The 22356-nt window shown below is 38.9% G+C and overlaps 1 protein-coding gene across 1 annotated transcript in view; it reads left to right on the plus strand.

Moving 5' to 3' along the window:
- Positions 1 to 22356, plus strand: part of CFAP47 (cilia and flagella associated protein 47) — a 772366-nt gene that overhangs the window by 182382 nt on the left and 567628 nt on the right. The window contains exons 28-29 of the mRNA XM_089653003.1: positions 9478 to 9578; positions 11285 to 11425. Coding sequence (XP_089509129.1) covers positions 9478 to 9578; positions 11285 to 11425 — 242 coding nt within the window. The remainder of the gene's footprint in view (positions 1 to 9477; positions 9579 to 11284; positions 11426 to 22356) is intronic.

Raw genomic sequence — 22356 nt, forward strand, 5'->3', positions numbered from 1 at the left:
TCCAGGGATCTGTCGAGCGGGAATTGACGTCATCAGCCAGCACACAGAGAAGGAAAGCCCAAATCTCACGAGATCTCGGACGTCGCAAGATTTGGGCTCTCCTTCCTGTGCCAGCTGATGATTTCAAGAGATCGCTGGAGTCCTCAGTAGCTTTCAGGGAATCACTACCGGGGGCCGTAAGTTATATATTTGGGTAGCTCACCTGTGGGCCGTTTCAGTCCGGAACGCGGGCCGCAATAGGCCCGCGGGTCGGACTTTGGACATGCCTGATCTAGCACAATAAACATTCCAAAAATGCACTTGTAGCAGTTTTGGCAGTGCACATTAGAGAATTGCTGCCCATTGCACTGCAAAGCCCAACCATTACTGAGGTGCTCTAGGAAGCCAATCAAAATCAATAGCATTACAACTTATGAAATTGGCCCTGTGCCATGTGATCATTCTGACCAGTCACAGTGATCACATACAGTATATAAACAAAGATTGCATGTTTCAGCCAGCGCTCTGTTTCTGCAGTAGGCTGTAAGAGGAAAGAGAGTGTTTCCTACAGTGAATGGCACTGTAAGAAACACTATGTTTTTTTTTCCACACCTTGTCAGAGCAGCCAGCCAGCGTCCCTGATCACTAGTATCCCAGTACAGTGTCATGGTACTGGGGTAGCTAGTGATCAGGGACACTGGCTGACTGCTCTGGTGACACTTTATGCCAGTGCAGACAGCCAGTGTCCCTGATCACTGTCACCATTGCAGTGCAGCCATCCACAGTGTCCCGATCACCACCACACCAGACCAGTTCATCTAGCAATGGTGTTCCTAATTGCTGCCAAATTAGGGTCAGTGTCCCCAGGCCAGTGTAAGCAGCAACAGTGTTCCTGATTACTGTCACACCAGTTCCAGTGTCACCACACCAGTGCAGCCAGAAACAGTGTTCTTGACCTCCACCACATCAGTCACAGTGTCACCAGACCAGTGTAAGCCAGAAACAGTGTTCCTCATCACCGCCAGATGAGTCAGTGTTACCAGATCAGTGCAGAAAGCAAGGGTGTTCCTGATCAGCAGCAATCCAGTCCCAGTTTCACCAGACCAGTTTAAGCCAGCAACAGTGTCTGTGATCACTGCCACACCAGTTCCAGTGTCAACAAAACCAATGCAACCAGCAACAGTGTCCCTGATTGCTGCCACATCAGTCCAAGTGTCACCAGACAAGTGCAGCCAGCAACAGCGTTCCTGATCACTGCCACACCAGTTACAGTGTCAGCAGATCAGTGTAAAACTGAAATAGTATTACTGATCATTGCCACACCAGTCTTAGTGTTACCAAACCAGTGTAGCCAGCAAGAGCATTCTTGACGATACCACACCAATCACAGTTTCACCAGACCAGTGCAAGCCAGAAACAATAATCAAAAGACTAATTATGCCTCTTAAAAAATACTTTTGGGTGTCAAAATTGTGATAGGTGATTAGTAAGTTATGCCTTTGGAATTCCTGAAGGTGCTCCTTGGATTTTGGGCCCAGAAAAAATGCAGCTAGTTTGTGAAAAAGTCCCACATGTGTGGTATCCCCATACTTGGGAGGTGTAGCAGAATGTGTTTTTGGGTGCAGTTCCAAGTATGTCCATACCATCTGTTAGAAATAATGTATTAATTGACAACTTTATTTAAATAAAAAAAGGCATTTTCTTTCTTCACTTTCCAAAAATGTCTAGCAAGAAATTAAATATTCAACAAATTAATTTAATATCCTAAAAATACTTTTGAGTGTCGGTTTTCTTAAATGTGGTAATTTTTGAGGTGTTTCTACTGTCCTGGTGCTCCAGAGCCTGCAAAATGTGATAGGTGGTCAGGAAATTAGATTTGTAATTTATGCTTCTTGAAAGCCTGAAGGTGTTCCTTGCATTCTGATTCCCTATATGCAGGTATGTGGTATTCCCATACTTAGAGGAGTAACAGAACATGTTTTGGGTTGTAATTTGGAGTGTAATTTTCTTTTAGTCTAATAGTCATTTTTTGGATGTTGCACTGTTCAGTCACTCCAGGGCCTCTGAAATATGTTATGTAGTCAGGAAATTTTGCCCCTTTAGAGTCTGAAGATGCTGCTTGGATTTTGTGTCCCTTTATGCAGCTGGAATCTACAAAAGTCTCACATATGTAGTGATGAAATTTTCAAAAGACTCACCAAGCCTATCTTGGATTGTTTACTCTCCAAAATGTGGTAATATTACTGTCTTTACTCTCCAGGGCCTCCAAACATGTGACAGGTAGTTAGAAAATTAGATGCCTAGTTTATGCCCCTTGAACGTTTGAATGTGTTCCTAGGATTATGTGCTCCTCTATGCAGCTAGGCTGCAAAAATGTTTAACATAGTATTTAGTATTCCCATACTTAGGAAGAATAGTATGCCCATGCTGTGTGTGAGAGACATATTTTATTAAATAACAGCTGTGTGTACCTTATATATAAGCACCATTATCAATGTCCATTAAATAGTCCCAAAACACAAAACATTGCAGTTCAACATTATCTTCCTTCCATCTTAAGAATCACCAGATCTCTTGATATTGATATACATAAATGGGTCATATAAAACATGATGAGCAACTCCAAGTGTCTCTAAAGCTTCCTCCTAGATTTTGCTTCTCATCTTTTCCACTCACAATGCCTCCAGGAGTGTATCCAAAAAACAAAAACTATATAGTGTAGTATGCTGCAAAACAAACCAAATCATATACTGTATAATTTTGTGTTCGTATAAAACCATGACCATAAGGGCAACATTTCACTCTTTACTGTGCGAAATCTCCCCCATGTGCCATATCCCACATACAGATATACTCTTACCAGGACTTACCACCCTGTACATCCCAGGACCAAATATTACAAATTTTAAAATACTCCTCCTTCTCCTCCACACTCTTCTTTAGAATCGGGCAATTTTCAGAGCATGATTTGCAATATCCCAAGATGTAAAATAGAAAAATTCATAAAGCCATTATTTATTAAATAAAGAGGTAAAAACATGTATTAAGAAGGCTAAATTGCATCCAAAACTGTATCCAAGATAGTAGACTAAGTATTTCTAGTCCTGTACATTAATTTATTTGCTTTAGTTCTATAGTAGGAACCAAGGGAAGCATTGTTTTTTCAAAATTTGTGGGTTTTTTTCCTTTTATTTTGTAAGAAATAAAAAAAAACAGTGAATATTAAATACCAAACTCTCTCTCTGTCTGAGCAGCAAGTTAATTTGTGCAACTTAAAATACTACTTAAATTACCAACTACTTTTAATGTAGTGCAATAATTTAATAAACTCAAGTTCAGTAAAATGAAAAGGACTGCTGTACATAAAACTTTAATCTCTTCATTTATTCTTCTCTTTTTAGCCAACTGGGTTAATAAACACAGCACATATTTCCAGAAAGTTTTATTGGAAGATTGTCTTATTAATATTCAGCTATCTGATGGATTTTGGTCTTGAAGTGTAATAATGACATATCTCTGGTGTTTAAAATAGGCAGGCTGGAACCAGCACAATTTGCTTGAGTTCAGAGATGCAGTAGCTCACAGTGGTTGATTTTTTTGGCAACACTTAACATAGTCTGTGGAATTATGAATATGCCCAAAGGCAAAGTGATACAAAAGAAGTCAATGAGCACTTTTAAAATTAATTAAATGTTGATCTGTTATTGAAATAAAAAAGTATTGTTGTAAATTGTACCACATTACAGCTGCATGCCAATACGTCTGTATGGGAATGTAAGCAGATTTGATGGCTGGTGATTAAGCCTGCCTTTTCCGGAGATTTCCAGTGTAGAGTGTTTAATTATGGGCAGAGGTGGAGAACAGCTTAAATTTACTGTCTCTGCCCTAGAGGAAATACAGCTGGAGTGGTCAGAGGCAGCACATATTGGTAGGTAATTTTCGTAAGTGGTGCTTTTTATTTGCTGGTTATTGTGCTGCACCATTAGAGGCACAATAATATATGCCATTGCATTTATAATAACATTTTATTGTACTAAACATTCAAGCAGCTAGAACAGCCTTTGTCAAGCTTATTACCCCTAAGGAACCCCTGAAATAATTTTCATGCCTCCAGGAACCCCTGCTACAAATGATTATGCCTACAGCTCATGGTACAAAAACCTGATAAATTAATAAATAATAAGTAATGTGGGGCACCTATGGTCATAATTCAGGGCAGAAATCTCATGGCACAGAGATAGGTATTTCACTTCCTACTGATAATGTTAACTCCACACTTAATGCTGAAAAATCAGTTTAACCTCGTTGAGGCAATATTAACAAATGTTATAGTCTTTGGCATCCTTGGTTGGAAACACCAGGACTTCCCACCCTAGTAACTTTTTCTACATATAGAGAGCTACTTCAAATAACTAATTATAAAAAAAAAAGTTTACTCCCCCCAAGACAATATTAACACCCTTGGTTGGAAATCCCTAGGACTTGCCCCAGTGACTCTTTCTATATATAGTGAGTTGCTTCAATGACCATTCTGGCTAAACATTGATGCTTGAAAGCACTTGATGCATTCATTTGATAATAGATTTCCTGTTTTTCTATCTCCCTGACAACATATAGCAGCACACAATGAAATCTCCTTTATATGACTTCCCTCTCTTCTTTGAATAGGCCTAAATATTTCAGGATACTGCCCTTAGCATCTGCCTAGCCAGAGCTTTGATAATGCAAAAAAACCACTCAGAAAAGCATCTGCATTTATTCAAGGTTTTTATTGTAATACACATTTTGTCTGAATGCTCCTTGTACTGATATGGCTAATAGTAAACAGCCACAAGACAAGATGTAGAAAATCAATACGCACACTCTATGTAACCTTAAAGATATTGAATAGGAAAAAAAACTCTTTAAGTAGTTTTTAAATGTTAGCATGACAACAAAGGATGAGCTGATTCACTCTCTAGTGTCTGCTCTATCACAGCTTTAAACACATCTCAGCTATTAGTCTTAGGGCTCATATACACTCCAAGGAGCAGGGCCCTCCTTTCCCTCTTGTATTGAACTGTATTGTTGCTGTATTGTCTTCCGTTATATTGTAAAGCACTGAGCAAACTGTTGGCACTATATAAATCCTGTATAATAATAATATACACTGCAGCTGATAAACTCATGTTTAGGACTTGTTCAGCATTTTTTTCAGCAGCCTCTGAACTCACCCTGTTTTCCTATGTGTCCAATGCACATCATTGTTTACAGTTGTTTACAGGCAATGGAGTTTACAGTTGTTTTTTTTGAACGCAGAAAACTTACGTTCAAAAACGCTTCTAAACACAGCTAAATGCGTTTATAGGCATTTGTGTTTGAAATTGTTTTTTAACTCTTCCATTTTCAGATGCTGTCCAGAGCCTTTTTTCATCATGAAAAATGCATGCAAAGAGTTTTCCCGGTACTCAAATGGACCTGGCATACCATACTTTGAGGTTTTGCATGAAAAAAAAAATATGTCAAACACTGCTGCAATAATTTCTGCACAGAAATGAGCTGGAACACATCCAAACACCACAAAAATAAAATAAAAGACAGCTAATCTCAACAAATACTACTCTCTCTGCTGCTGCTCTCTCTATTTCTCTCAAAATGTCTAAAATAGTTAATTTTTTACTGTTTTTCAGTGCTTTATGGGCATTTTGGAAGGTATCCTGAGGTTATCTTAAAAAAAAAACTATTCTAAACGCAAACGCTCATAAACGTGCATAAACGCGGTATGCAAACGCTGCTAAACAGACGTTTTTTAATCTACGTTTTCCAGCGGTCAGTTTCCATCATTCAGAAGTGTCCCGTGTACATGGGGCCTTACATTCTGCGATAATACATTGTAGCACAATCCTGGGGGGTACTGGAGGTGTCACAAGATATTGCAGTCTGTGAAAAGAAGTCCCAAAAATGGCAGCAGTTAGCTTCTCTATCATCAGGGTGAACCCAACCAGTCTAGTATGAATTTATCTCTATAATAACAGTTTAGCAAAATACATTGTGCAGCACAATAGCATATTAAAATGATGTTCTGTTTCCATCAGAGCTCCTATATAAAATGTATTTAGATATGGCATTATACAGGTGAAACTCGAAAAATTAGAATATCGTGCAAAAGTTCATTTATTTCAGTAATGCAACTTAAAAGGTGAAACTAATATATGAGATAGACTCATTACATGCAAAGCAAGATAGTTCACGCCGTGATTTGTCATAATTGTATTGATTATGGCTTACAGCTCATGAAAACCCCAAATCCACAATCTCAAAAAATTAGAATATTGTGAAAAGGTGAAATATTGTGAAAATCATGGGAAGACTGCTGACCTGACAGTTGTGCAGAAAACCATCATTGAAACCCTCCATAAGGAGGGAAAGCCTCAAAAGGTAATTGCAAAAGAAGATGGATGTTCCAAAAAAACCGTATCAAAGCACATTAATAGAAAGTTACTGTATGTGGAAGGGAAAAGTGTGGAAAAAAAAGGTGCACAAGCAGCAGGGATGACCGCAGCCTGGGGAGGATTGTCAGGAAAAGGCCATTCAAAAGTATTGGGGACTTTCACAAGGAGTGGACTGAGGCTGGAGTCAGTGCATCAAGAGCCACGACACACAGACGGATCCTGGACATGGGCTTCAAATGTCGTATTCCTCTTATAAAGCTGCTCCTGAACAACAAACAACATCAGAAGCGTCTTACCTGGGCTAAAGAAAAACAGACCTGGTCTGTTGCTCAGTGGTCCAAAGTCCTCTTTTCTGATGAGAGCAACTTGTGCATCTCATCTGGAAACCAAGGACCCAGAGTATGGAGGAAGAATGGAGAGGCACACACTGCAAGTTGCTTGAAGTCCAGTTTAAAATTTCCACAGTCTGTGTTGATTTGGGGAGCCATGTCATCTGCTGGTGTTGGTCCACTGTGCCTCATTAAGTCCAGGGTCAATGCAGCCGTCTACCAGGAGATTTTGGAGCACTTCATGCTTTCTTCCACAGACGAGCTTTATGGGGATGCTGACTTCATTTTCCAGCAGGACTTGGCACCTGCCCAAACTGCCAAAAGCACCAAAACCTGGTTCAGTGACCGTGAGATTACTGTGATTGGCCAGCAAACTCGCCTGACCTGAACCCCATAGAGAATCTATGGGGCATTGCCAAGAGAAAGATGAGAGACATGAGACCGAATGATGCAGAAGAGCTGAAGGCCGTTATTGAAGCATCCTGGTCTTCCATAACGCCTCAGCAGTGCCACAGGCTGATAGCTTCCATGACGCGCTGCATTGAGGCAGTAATTGCTGCAAAAGGGGCCAAAACCAGGTACTGAGTACATATGCATGCTTATACTTTTCAGAGGTCCGATATTGTTCTATGTACAGTATGATGGATGTTTTTATTGATTGCATGTAATATTCAAATTTTCTGAGATTGCGGATTTGGGTTTTTCATGAGCTGTAAGCCATAATCATCACAATTATGACAAATCACGGCTTGAACTATCTTGCTTTGCATGTAATGAGTCTATCTCATATATTAGTTTCACCTTTTATGTTGCATTACTGAAATAAATGAACTTTTGCACGATATTCTAATTTTTCGAGTTTCACCTGTACATTCAGTAAGAATCAGAAGATTGCTATCGCCCCATGTCTTGTCTAAGACTCTGTTCACACTAGTGCAATTTCAGTTGTGACTTGAGTCACACAGAATGGAATGACAATGGAAATCACATAGCTTTCAATGGTGTCTGTTCACATCAATGCAACTCAGCGTGGTTTGATTTTGGAAAAGATCCCTGTACTACTTTTGATTTTGGCTCCATGGAATATGCAAACCACATTCAAGTTGTAGCCAAGTTACATAAACCTACATAAAAAAAAGCTTAACTATTTTTCTCTATCAAGAGTCAGCTTAGTAACAACTGCAAGAAAAAAATGAGAGCATTAACTATTAGTAAACAGTCTTAGTATTAACTATTAGTAAAAGTTTTTATATGATCCATCAGATTGAAAAAAAGCTCCAGATATACAGTACGATACATATCCTGGGTGCTCAAATACATCTAGCGAGAGATAGTGTATACATTTTCCCCTGCAGCACTGTCTCCAGACAAATTGAACCAAGCACATCATTATATTTGGTACACCAAGGCTGGCCATACTCTATACAATTTTCTGTCCAATTTCTGCCCAATTTCCTTTAGATTTACCTTCAACTAAGTAGCACAAGGGTCTGCCTGATTGGATACAATTGAAAGTGTTATTTAGGTTCGACCTGGTTTTTGGTAAATCTAAAGCAAATTTCTCAAGAAAACTGTATAATGTATGGCCAGCCCAAGGCTTGGCTCAGATGACTGTCCCCACGCATGATAAATTGGATCCTTCCCCATCATTAAAAAAGTAAAACTCCACTTTCATTAAAACCACATCAACTAACAGCCAGTTTTGATTTTATAGATTGTCACAAATTCAATGTCTTTCTTCGATCCATGGAAATACTATTCATAGAGGATAATCCAGAATGGATTTGCCAATGGAATTCACTCACTGCTTTTATTAAAAGGCTGCTCAGACTTTACAGTCAAATTACAGGCATACCTTGCAATAGGTGTTCCATCTTGAGTGAGATATTTAACAGACTTGGGTTTGCATTAAGAAATGCTGAGGCAGCAACTCTGTTACAACGCTGGGCTGATCAGGTAGTTATTTTGACTACATGTTAGCACTCTTAGCAGTCAGTTTTAAAAAGTGGTAAAAGGTATGCTTCAATATCCCCACATTAGAAATGTGAGGATTTCCATGAAAATGTGGTGTAAAGTATGTTTTGTTTGACAACAAGCAAGAGTTGTCTTTTTTACAAAGAATCTGTCCTAGAAACCCATGGTTGATGTAAAATGGGTGCTCTTGTAGCAGAGATTAACTGCTGCTACAAATAGCTAATGCCAGGGATTAACAGTGATTTGTAGCTAGTAATTTAATTGCAGGTGATTTGTCACCAAGAAGCGATTTGTCGCTACTACAAGCCAAATTAGTGCTACAGCATTCGGTTGGTGTTCTCTGCTACAAATTGCTCTTCTTCAGAGATTTGTTGCTAAGCCCACAGAGGTGAAGGAAAGATGAATGCTGCTGGCGATCTTGTCACAAACAAAAGATGCTGCTAAAGCAACGACTGCAATAAAAATTGCCGAGAAACTAGCTAGGAAAAATATGGAATTCTCAAAAAAAAAAAGTAGGGAAGGGGGTAGCTGCAAATAAATTACTCATCATTACTCACTTGTCTTCCACAATTGATATAGTTACTGACAAAGTAAATAAAACAAAAGAAGTCAATAGTTTAAAAATGTTTTATGCTGCAGCTACAGGGAAATGTGTATTGATTGTTGCTTTCAAGACAAGGCTAAAAGGAAATGTTACTTGTTGTTGCAGATTAATATTTAAATCCTTTGTAAATTGCATTGAATCATGTTTATTTTACTTTTAGGTTTCCTCTTCAGATTGCTGCTGTGACTGAAAACTGCATACTCACAGTGTATCCTTATTTAGCATATCATCGGACTGATCAGCAGGTCATCCTAAGAAGTGGTAAATCTTGTCAATTGTAATTATTACTGGGGGCTATCACCTGTGATTTTATTGGTATGTTTGACAGTTTACATTGTAGTTTGTGTTCCCACCACAAGGTGTCAAAAACAGGTGGTAGCAGTGCATCTGATATTTAGTATTTTCCTTATAAACTGGAAATAAAATCAAGTTCATTAAGCTCTAATTAGCCCATAGTAATCACACACAGCTTTGAATGATTCACACAAAATGATCTAGGGTAAAAACAAGGCATCTATTTTACAAAGTTTTTATTGCAAGAAATTAATTGGATCTTGGTTTGCTGTGACACTAGAAGATCTTTTGGAATGTCAACAACTGCCTTCTGAGAATGCAGTCTAATTGTATTTTATAGTAATTGATATACTGTAGTAGATTTCTCCTAGATACCCACTTGTAGGAAGACATATGGTCAGTGCAGATTTAGTCCCTTTTTCCCAGACCATTATTTATAGTACAAGGATGGTCCAATGTCTGTTTAATAAATTAACATAAGGTCTATCTCACTTTTACCCTAATGCAACCCTTATCTAACTCTAATCTTACCACTAACCCAGGGGTAGGCAACCTGTGGCTCTCCAGCTGTTGCAGGACTACAATGTCCATCATGCCTCTGCAAGTCATAGCTGTAACTGTCAGTTTTGTAATGTTGCAATGCCTCATGGGAAATGTAGTTCCACAACAGCTAGAGAGCCGCAGGTTGCCTACCCATGCACTAACCCATAGGCTTACCCTCTCTGTGACCTTAACACTAACACCCATGCCTAATTTTCTGCTAAACCTAACACTAACCCTGTAATCCTCACAATAAATCTCCTTGTAAAAGTTGCACTAACTCTCACACCAACCCTCTTTGTAATCCTTACACTAATCCAAACTGTAGACCTTCCTGTAACCCTCACACTAACTCTCCCTGTAATCTTACCACTAACCCTCACACTAACCATCCCTGCAGCCCCAACACTAAACCACATATGTACCCTCCTGTAACTCTTAACACTAAACCTCCCTGTAACCCTCTCTGTAAAACTAACCCTCTTGTTTTCCTTTATTGTAACCCTAAAACTAGCTTCCCCATAGTCCTCACTTACCTTCCTTGTAACCCCCACATTCAACTCTCTGTACCCTTCACCCTCCTGGTAAAATGTGTTAGAATGTGAGGGAAATGATTAATGGGCCCATGCATGTTAAGATCAGCCTACCTGGATTAACAGGAGCTTTAATGCAGCTGAGTCTGAGAGTTTTGAGGATAAACAGGGATTTACAACTCTCCCTAGACATTGGACTCCCAAGCTAAACTTTGCATTGTTTAGGATGGAATTGAAATGGCTGTACTAAGCCAACATAAACTAAAAGATGTGGTCATCATAAGACCACATCCACCATTCCACTTTATCAGATCCAAGAGATATGTTATCCCTGTTAGTCATTTCAAGTAGTCTAATAAGCCTGATCTGCTTGATATTAACAAATGAGATAGCCAGACCAGAGCACAATAAATCCACATCAACTCAATTTTTATGATGACCAACTGCAGCCTACAAAGCAAAACCTTTACAATAATAGCATTAAAAGGTATGCTTTACCAGTGCATATTGTAACTGCAGCATAGCTGAAAACATACAAACTGATTTATTTTTCCTGGAAAGTATTATCGTGTGATTAACTGGATACTTGTCTATATTAAGGCCAAAATGGAAACGGAAAAAATGGCAGCACTAGTGAAGCTGTTCTGCGTCCTTGCTACATACCAGAAACACCTTCTCAGAGTACATCCTCCAGCTCCCTTGGTGCTGTTACAAGCTCCACTTATGAAGAATCAGTCACAGGTATTTAGAACCTTATAACCCAATTGAACTTTCAGTTTAAATCAGCTAATTTAAAGGATGTCTAAAGTCTTACAGTTTGCTTTCTTAAGAAAGCAGCCACAACCTGAGTAGAAAAGCCTGTCCCCTACCAGCAGTTGGCAGAGAAGGACCCTTGCTTTCTGTGTGGAATCAGTGGTTTATTTGCAGAGATCTGACATGATTTGCTGCTCAGGCCTGAATAAGGGCTATGGCCCTGCAATTGGCAAAGCTCATGCTCCCTGCTGATTGGAATGTTCTAGCTCTGACTCGGCAGAGGGCGTTTCAGCTCTTTGTGAAGAGACAACTGCTTACAAATAGAGAGCAAGGATTCATCTCTGCAGCATACTGACAGGGGACCCAGGCTATGGCTGCTTTCTAATGAAACAAACTTTAAGACTTTGCATGCTTTTGGTTTTGATGCTATTTTAATGGAAAATTCATTTGGACTTTAAAATCTAAATTTTGTTCACATTCAATATTTGCTTGATATTAGAGATGAGCGAATCGAACCAGGCGAAGTGGAATTCGTTTCGAATTTCAGGAAAAATTCGATTCGCGGCGAATCCGAATATTAGCATACTTCGGGTGCGCGAATCGGATTTTTCCCGATCAGCCGGCAAAAGTGTCCCTGCAGAGAGCTCCGCTATTTCTGACAGTTCTCTGACAGTTCCTTCACATGTACAGTGGTTGAAACATTGTATCTATTTGTTTCCATTTAGGATACAGATGTTTTTATTCGGAAATAGATACAATGTTTCAACCGCTGTAAATGTGAAGGAACTGTCAGAGAACTGTCAGAAATAGCGGAGCTCTCTGCAGATACACTTTTTGCTGTACTGGAATACTTCTTCTTTTCATTCTTCTTTTCATTCTTCTCATTCTTCTTTTCATTCTTCTTTTCATTCTTCTTCTCATTCTTCTTTTCATTCTTCTTCTTTTCGTTCTTCTTTTCATTCTTCTCATTCTTCTTTTCTTCTTCATGAAAAGAAGAATGAGAAGAAGAATGAAAAGAAGAATGAAAAGAAGAATGAGAAGAATGAAAAGAAGAAGAAGAATGAGAAGAAGAATGAGAAGAATGAGAAGAAGAATGAGAAGAATGAAAAGAAGAATGAGAAGAATGAAAAGAAGAATGAAAAGAAGAAGAAGAATGAAAAGAAGAATGAAAAGAAGAAGAAGAATGAAAAGAAGAATGAGAAGAAGAATGAAAAGAAGAATGAAAAGAAGAATGAGAAGAAGAATGAAAAGAAGAAGAAGAATGAAAAGAAGAATGAGAAGAAGAATGAAAAGAAGAATGAAAAGAAGAATGAGAAGAATGAAAAGAAGAATGAAAAGAAGAATGAAAAGAAGAAGAAGAATGAAAAGAAGAATGAGAAGAAGAATGAGAAGAAGAATGAGAAGAATGAAAAGAAGAATGAGAAGAATGAAAAGAAGAATGAAAAGAATGAAAAGAAGAATGAAAAGAAGAAGAAGAATGAAAAGAAGAATGAAAAGAAGAAGAAGAAGAATCTTATCATTCTTCTCATTCTTCTTTTCATTCTTCTTTTCATTCTTCTTCTTCTTTTCATTCTTCTTCTTTTCATTATTCTTTTCATTCTTCTTCTTCTTCTCTTTCATTCTTCTTCTTCTTTTCATTCTTCTTTTCATTCTTCTTCTTCTTTTCATTCTTCTCATTCTTCTTTTCATTCTTCTTCTTCTTCTTTTCATTCTTCTTTTCATTCTTCTTCTTCTTCTTCTTTTCATTCTTCTTTTCATTCTTCTTCTTCTTTTCATTCTTCTTCTTCTTTTCATTCTTCTTTTCATTCTTTTCATTCTTTTCATTCTTCTTCTCATTCTTCTTTTCATTATTCTTCTTTTCATTCTTCTTTTCATTCTTCTCATTCTTCTCATTCTTCTTCATGAAAAGAAGAATGAGAAGAAAAATGAAAAGAAGAATGAAAAGAAGAAGAAGAATGAAAAGAAGAATGAGAAGAAGAATGAAAAGAAGAATGAGAAGAATGAAAAGAAGAATGAAAAGAAGAAGAATGAAAATAAGAAGAAGAATGAAAAGAAGAATGAAAAGAAGAAGAAGAAGAATCTTTTCATTCTTCTCATTCTTCTTTTCATTCTTCTTTTCATTCTTCTTCTTCTTCTTTTCATTCTTCTTCTTCTTTTCATTCTTCTTTTCATTCTTCTTCTTCTTTTCATTCTTCTTCTTCTTTTCATTCTTCTTTTCATTCTTCTTCTTCTTTTCATTCTTCTTCTTCTTCTTTTCATTCTTCTTTTCATTCTTCTTCTTCTTTTCATTCTTCTTCTTCTTCTTTTCATTCTTCTTTTCATTCTTCTCATTCTTCTTTTCATTCTTCTCATTCTTCTTTTCATTCTTCTTTTCATTCTTCTTCTCATTCTTCTTTTCATTCTTCTTCTTCTTCTTTTCATTCTTCTTTTCATTCTTCTCATTCTTCTTTTCTTCTTCATGAAAAGGAGAATGAGAAGAAGAATGAAAAGAAGAAGAAGAATGAAAAGAAGAATGAAAAGAAGAATGAGAAGAATGAAAGGAAGAATGAAAAGAAGAAGAAGAAGAATGAAAAGAAGAAGAAGAATGAGAAGAAGAATGAGAAGAAGAATGAGAAGAAGAATGAGAAGAATGAAAAGAAGAATGAAAAGAAGAAGAAGAAGAATAAAAAAAAGAAGAAGAAGAATGAAAAAAAGAATGAAAAGAAGAAGAAGAATCTTTTCATTCTTCTCATTCTTCTTTTCATTCTTTTTTTCATTCTTCTTCTTCTTTTCATTCTTCTTTTCATTCTTCTTCTTCTTCTTTTCATTCTTCTTCTTCTTCTGAGGATGAGGATGAGGATGAAGAAGAAGAAGAAGTAGGATGAAAATAAGAAGAATTCCAAGCCGGCAAAAAGTGTATCTGCAGAGCTCCTCTATTTTTGACAGTTCTCTGACATTCACATTTACAGCGGTTGAAACATTGTATCTATTTGTTTCCATTTATGGAAACAAATAGATACAATGTTTCAACCGCTGTATGGAGTGAATGTCAGAGAACTGTCAGAAATAGCAGAGCTCTGCAGATACACTTAGCGGAGCTCTGCAGATAGATACAGCGGTTGAAACATTGTATCTATTTGTTTCCATTTATGAAAACAAATAGATACAATGTTTCAACCGCTGTATGGAGTGAATGTCAGAGAACTGTCAGAAATAGCGGAGCTCTGCAGATACACTTAGCGGAGCTCTGCAGATACACTTTTTGCCGGCTTGGAATTCTTCTTATTTTCATCCTACTTCTTCTTCTTCTTCTTCATCCTCATCCTCAGAAGAAGAAGAAGAGGATGAGGATGAAGAAGAAGAAGAAGAAGAAGAAGTAGGATGAAAATAAGAAGAATTCCAAGCCGGCAAAAAGTGTATCTGCAGAGCTCCGCTAAGTGTATCTGCAGAGCTCCGCTAAGAAATAGCGGAGCTCTGCAGATACACTTTTTGCCGGCTTGGAATTCTCCTTCTTCTCATCCTTCTTCTTCTTCTCATCCTTCTTCTTCTTCTCATCCTTCTCCTTCTTCTCATCCTTCTCCTTCTTCTCATCCTTCTTCTCATCCTTCTCCTTCTTCTCATCCTTCTTCTTCTTCTCATCCTTCTTCTTCTTCTCATCCTTCTTCTTCTTCTCATCCTTCTCCTTCTTCTCATCCTTCTTCTTCTTCTCATCCTTCTCCTTCTTCTCATCCTTCTCCTTCTTCTCATCCTTCTTCTCATCCTTCTCCTTCTTCTCATCCTTCTTCTCATCCTTCTTCTCATCCTTCTCCTTCTTCTCATCCTTCTCCTTCTTCTCATCCTTTTCCTACTCCTTCTTCTCATCCTTCTCCTTCTTCTCATCCTTCTCCTTCTTCTCATCCTTCTGCTTCTTCTCATCCTTTTCCTTCTTCTCATCCTTCTCCTTCTCCTTCTTCTCATCCTTCTCCTTCTTCTCATCCTTCTCCTTCTTCTCATCCTTCTCCTTCTCCTTCTTCTCATCCTTCTCCTTCTCCTTCTTCTCATCCTTCTCCTTCTCCTTCCTCATCTCCAAGGGCATTTAAATTAAAGGTACAGTGTTCTGCACTAATATAAAGGCTCTCTGAAGCCTAGAAACCCTTTTTATAAGTTAAATTTGCAGCGAATAAATTCGCATCGAATCGAATTTCTTCCTCAAATTCGGCGAATCAGCCGAATCGAATTTTTGAATAATTCGCTCATCTCTACTTGATATGTGCACATTTATTTGGAGCTTCTAATGAACAAACAATAGGGGTGTTTAAAGACAAATGACTGTTATGCATTATTTTTAGGTGGCAAGGTAACTGCTTTTACTGCTTCACTTCATTTACAGTATGATTTATTGATTTTCAAATTAGTTCTTTATTGTTTGGTTGCACTACACTATTTTGATTTGTATGTGTAAAGAGAGTTATGTAAAAAAAAACTTTAGTTTTTAGCAGAGTTTTATGTGGGTACACAAGTATATTTATTCATATTTAATTTAATTTAATTTTATCTGTATATCTAGAGGTTTGTGAAAATGGGGATTGATACGTGATATTATTGTTTACAGAAGCCCAACCCATCTAATATGCTAAGCCCTATCAGCCCCTTTGAATATGAAGTACCTAGCTGGCCATTAGGACACTTTCATTGGTCAGGGGGCTAACTGAGGATGAGGCTTAGGCCTCAAGTTAAAAGGTTATGACTCCCTTAATAAAAGTTAAGATATTCTCAAATAGGGCACAGAGAAGGCTTTTTTAGACAACAGCGATAATTGCAGCACTTTTACTTTTAGAAATCCAGAGTTAAGGAAGGGACTTTTAAAGCTAGCCTCTTAACTTAAAGTGTATGTCCACTTTTGTAATTCAGTATAAAACCACTTCAAAATTGGGCCACTTCTGACATTTCTCACATGTAGAAACCTGCATTTTTCCTTGAAAATGACTTAGAACCCCTAAACATTTTATTTTTTAGCAGAGGCCCTGGAGAATAAAATGGTGGCAGTTGCAATTTTTTTTTGTCACACAATATTTGTGCTGTGTTTTATCAAGCACAAATGTTCAGGAAAAAGTACACTTTAATGACTTTTAGGCCCTGATTCACTAAGATGTGAGTGTAATAGCAGAGACTGACCATTCAGGCAGACTCCGGTCAATCAATCAGTCGTCTGACCAGCGTCTAGCAAGCTCATTAACGAGCGTCTACTGACTACTTTGCCATTAGTGAATGTGGTATCCCGTCTGGCACATTTTTAGGTGCAATACCGGATACATTCGCTAGATGGTGAACATGCGCGGGCTTTATTAACATTGGCGTTTTACTGATAGAAAATTCTAATACAGCTGTACTATTACATTCTGAAAATTCTCTTTTGCTATTTTTTTTTTTTTGCTGTTTCTCCAAAATGATCAGGAAAGTATTGCATTTACTAATGAATGTCATACATTTTATTTTCAAATTTTTCACACTTATATCTCAAATAATTTATATACTTCTAATTTCCCAATATAGATATATATCTTCATTCTCTTTAATCACATAACTATTCTATGTTAAAGACAAGTGCAGCGCTATAAATGCATGTGATCAATAATGAACGCATGTAAAAACCAAAAAGTGCAAAGAATTGCAATAATGATGTAAACTGGTAAATCGTGCTAAAATAAGTTCATAGAATCATTCCTGAATAATGGAATGTCCTTGGTGTGAGAGTACCAACTCAGAGAGTGCCTATGAATGGCACGTGTGGTCTCTCCGTGACGGACAGTAGTGCATGAACTCGTGAAAGGTAAACCACCCTTGGGACTGGTCTACACTCACCAGAACAAAAGTATTAATGTGCATGGGTTATACACATCGCACATCTGGGGGTGCAGTGGTATGCTGGCAGCTATGGGTTAGTCATCCAGCTCCATCCATCCATCCATCAGGGTGGGTGCCCAAATGGTCCTGGGGAGGAATTAGCTCAGCCACAGGAGCCAGAAAGGTGCTCAATAGTGTAGTACACTGTCACAGGGGTGGATGACCTTTCACGAGTTCATGCACTACTGTTCGTGGTTATATTTATCTTGTGTAATACCATTTTACTAGTCTATATCATTTGACCAGCGCTCGCTTTATCATTTTTAAACAATGTAACTATTCTACATTATAACTCAAACTGTGTTTCCCACAGTGGTTTAGTGGTTAGAGCTCAGAACTTACAGCACTTGGGTCATGGGTTCTAATCCCAGTCTTGGCAACATCCCAAAAAAATGGAGATCAATTTTCTGGGTTGTGGCAGGAATATTGATCAATCAATTATGATTTTGCCTAATGACTAGAAAGTGGATGAATGTTACTTGCGTACTGTTCTTCTGCCAATTAGGTCATGCAAGTTTCATGCCGTGTATATTTCATTGTAACTTTTTTCTCTTTTAAATCTGTCTCCTTATACAACTTGACCCCCTCCCCCACCCCATCATCACCTGTCCCATATGCAAATCTATGGATCACCGCCCCACTCTTTAACTATCTATTTACTGATCAAGTGAATGTGTCTCATTTTCTATCAGCTACAGCTCAGATCTCACATTATTATACAATTGCTGATTGTATCTCACCACTAGTCTGATTGAATTCACAATTCCTGGTCAGTCCTGTTCCCTGACCTCTAATAACCTTTAGGGCCAGTTCACACTACATGTGTTTCAGTTGCTTTTTCAGCATCACAAATGCACAGAAAGAAGGTTATATGGTTGTCAATGTCATAGTTCACATCAGCGCTTGCATTTTCAATGCATTGCAGGTGCTGTAAACAAAGTTGACCACGCTGCATTGTTTCTGCACAGAACTGTACTGGAACACATTGAAACGTCCTTGAATGTACTAAAACGCACATGTCCCTAACTACATTGAATACAAAGAAAATAGAAAAAAATAAGTGGAAGGGATACAAAAATGCAATGTAAACATGTCCAAAACGCATCCAAAATGTACTGGAACACACTAAACATGCATGCATGCCAAAAGGGCATGAAAAAAACCCATCAGGAACACATCTAGACTGTTTCTATAGTGTGAACCGGCCCTTAGGACTTGTTCACACCATTGGTGGTGCAGAAACGCATGCAAGAACACACATTTTCCAGCACAGCAAAGAAATGCAATGCCCTATGTAGATGTGCGCAGGTACCATGATGAAAACGTTGTTGCACCTACACACGTCTATTAAAAACAGCCCCATTCACAGCCACAAATACGCATGGCACCACACTACTGTGCGGTTAGGTGCGACACACTTGGAAAATAACATAAAAATAAGCCAACATGGCTAAAACATATCTTGAAAATATGGGGACTCTGATATCCGGCGACAGTCCGTTCACGAACGAGAAGCAATTCTGCACCCCTAAAACCAACATAGAGGAAAGGGATGGTCAAATTGCTGTGCTGCTTCCAAACCACCTCTGGCATGCCAGGGTCATTATGCAGGTCCTCGATGCCAGTTCTTGCCTGCGGCCACAAAATATCCACTGGCCACAAGTGAAGGTGAGTGGAGGACGTGAAGGTGGATTTCTACCAGTTTCAACCGCAAGCAGTACCACTCCTGAAAAATGAGAGCAAATAATCATTGACACGTCATCATGACAGTCAATTCTCAGTGCAGGCTATCTAGAGTGTCTTTCCTTTTTAACCATTTCAAGAGTTTAAGGAAACATTCTTGGAGCATCTACTGTGTTTGGAAAGGCCAAAGGTCCCCCCCTCCCCCAGGCACACTAATGCTTATGCAGGCCATAGACGGGGAGAAAAACAGCCGATTTTTCTTTTAAAAAATGAAAAATCGGTTGTTCAAGCGGCCGACTTTACCAGCAATGGTAAAAAAAAAATCGGCCGATTTTCATCCCGTCTACAGCCGGCAAAAAGTGTCCCTGCAGAGAGCTCCGCTATTTCTTTGACAGTTCTTTGACATTTATAGTGGTTGCAACAATGTATTTGTATTTGTATCCATTTCGGATACAGATGTTTTTATTCGGAAACAAATAGATACAATGTTGCAACCGCTGTAAATGTCAAGGAACTGTCAAAGAAATAGCGGAGCTCTCTGCAGGGACACTTTTTGCCATACTGGAATTCCTCTCATTTTTCATCCTTCTTCTTCCTCTTCTTCTTCCTCTTCTTCTTCATCATCATCCTCTTCTTCCTCTTCATCATCTTCTTCTTCTTCTTCATCATCATCCTCTTCTTCATCATCTTCATCATCATCATCCTCTTCTTCTTTTTCTTCTTTTTGTCTTTCTCTTGCAGGTCACTGCTCATGTGCAGATTTTTTATCAGTAAAAAAATCGGCCGATTTGCCCATCATTGCCGCGAAAATCGGCCGATCGGCAAATTCGGCCATTTTTTTCCAACTTTACCGAAAAAAAAAATCTGCCAAAATACCGAAAAACGGCCGAACAAATAGCCCACTAACGATCCGAAAATCGGCCGATTTTATTTTCGGCCGAACAATCGGCCGATTTTCGACCCATCTATGGCCTGCATAAGATATGGTGTGGCCCTAGGGTCAATGTGTGTTTAGAATACTTCCAAAATGCACATACAAAAACACTCCATCCAAATGCATGTTGCATTTCTATAGCATGTTAAACAGAAGAAAAATGCACTTCCATAATGTTAACATGCGCAAGTAAAAATAGACAAAATCCACATCCTTTTATTCTGGCTTCACATACATGCATTGTGGTCTAACACCGCACTCCTGGGCAAATCACATGCAATTTGTGTGCGTTGCAATTAGAGACAAACATTTTGCACACCTCAAATTGCACCGCATCCGGGCCAAAAATGTGCAGGACCCTTTTTCAGGGTATGCACATGGGTGTGAATAGGCATGCCATCCAATTTGGCAAATCGCAATACGCTTTGTGTACCAATATTGGTGTGTTGGTAACTTCACCTAGAAAGCCGCAGCAGGTGGCATGAAGGGGTTGCGGTTGTGATGCGGTGCAGCGCTTGCACAGAAAACACTGCAAATTTCACATCGCATCTGTGTGAAACCAGAATGTGCCAATATGTGGCTTGACAAAGCACAGTGGTCAGTGCAGATTATTTTCAATCCATGTTTTTTTACACTTTTCATTCACTGGTTTAATTCAGGTGATCATTAATCCCAATTATCTCCGGCGATCACATGCAGCCCCTCAACCATCTACACATATCTCTGGAAATCTATACAGATCTCCTTGAAAAAATGTCTCCTCTCCTCTTCGGAAAACAATTGTCCTCCACCTCATAAACAGGGGGACAGAGAAGACTTCTCCTTGATAACTAAAATCAGATGAATTATCTGTGCTTAATAAACATACACCAATACTGCAAATGCATTGTACTGTCCAAGGCATTGCACACTAACGCATTGCACACTAGAAATGTCAAATGCGTTAGTGTGTACAGTGCATGAGTGTAAAATGCTTTAGTGTGTACAGTGCATGAGTGTAAAATGCTTTAGTGCACACTGCAGTGTACAACGCATTGCACACTGTAATACACTGTACAAAGTAATACCGTGTACACCCACACATTGTAGACTGTAATGCACTGTACACTGTCATGCAGGATGGAGCAACGCATTGCACACTGTGATACCGTGTACACCCACACATTGTAGACTGTAATGCACTGTACACTGTCATGCAGGCTGGAGCTACGCATTGCACACTGTGATACGCTGTCCACTGTCATGCAGAATCCAGCAACGCATTGCACACTGTAATACCGTGTACACCAACACATTGTAGAATGTAATGCATTATACGCAGTATACATGTCCAGATATTCAAAGATTAGCCATGAAGGCCTAGCTGGTTACCTATTTGGCGACCGCAGATAGCCGAATAACGCTACACTGCATCCAGGCAGCTCTGGGAGGGTGTCATATGACATCCTGGCAGAACGCGCTCTCCGTGATTGCTGTGTCCTAAGGACACAGCTGATCACGTGATGTGGTAAAGACCAATCACAGCGGCTTTTTACCATGTGATCAGCCATGTCCAATGACACGCTGATCACCGGGAAATGCATTTGCCGGGTCTTGGCTGCACTTTCATCACGCTATCAGAATGTGTGGAAAGTACTGCCAAGAACCAGCAGTTATCAAAGCAGGGGTCGGCCCCGATGATCAGTGTCCATCAGTGCCACCCAACAGTTCCGCCCACCTGTGGCCAGCAGTGCCGCCTCATCAACACACATCAGTGTTGCTAAATTACCTGTTTACCAAATGTTATAATATAAACAGCCTTTTATTCATTATGAGCTATTTTGTGGTTTATCGAGCAAAAAGTAAAACTCACAGCAGCAAGTCAATACCACCCAAAGAAAGCTCTATTTGTCTGAAAAAACTGATACAAATTTAAGATGGGTACAATGTGGCATGACTGCACAATTGTCATTCAAAGGGTAACAGTGCAGAAAGATGAAAATTGGCCAGGACAGGAAGGGGGTATGAGTACCCAGTAGGCAAGTGGTTAATATCATTGACCCATCAATACCCAGGAGCTAATGTACAGATAAGTAGCATGTGCACCAAGTGAGATTCTGCTAGGCCCCACCCACAAAATTACAATTACTTGTCCCTCACATGTTATAAACATATTTGCAATGGCCACAGTTACTTTACATATAAGGATCATCTCCTCAGTTGAGAACTGTGCTCTCGCCATGTCCAAATGCCAATAAAGTTATCAAAATTTTCAACCAACACAAAACCTCCAACCACTTGTCAACCACTTCCGGGTGCGCGCGCACCAGATGACGGACTTCCAGGAGGATAGCTGCTCGTGCGCCATGGGGGACACCTGTTTGGCGTTTATTTGTGCACGATCGCGCATATCTATGCACGATCGCTCATTTCTATGCACGGCTATGATAGCTTTCGCAAA

This window comes from Staurois parvus, unplaced genomic scaffold (genome assembly GCF_062004578.1).
Source record: "Staurois parvus isolate SC_StPar_1 unplaced genomic scaffold, SC_StPar_1.0 ptg000696l, whole genome shotgun sequence".
Classification (NCBI taxonomy): domain Eukaryota; kingdom Metazoa; phylum Chordata; class Amphibia; order Anura; family Ranidae; genus Staurois; species Staurois parvus.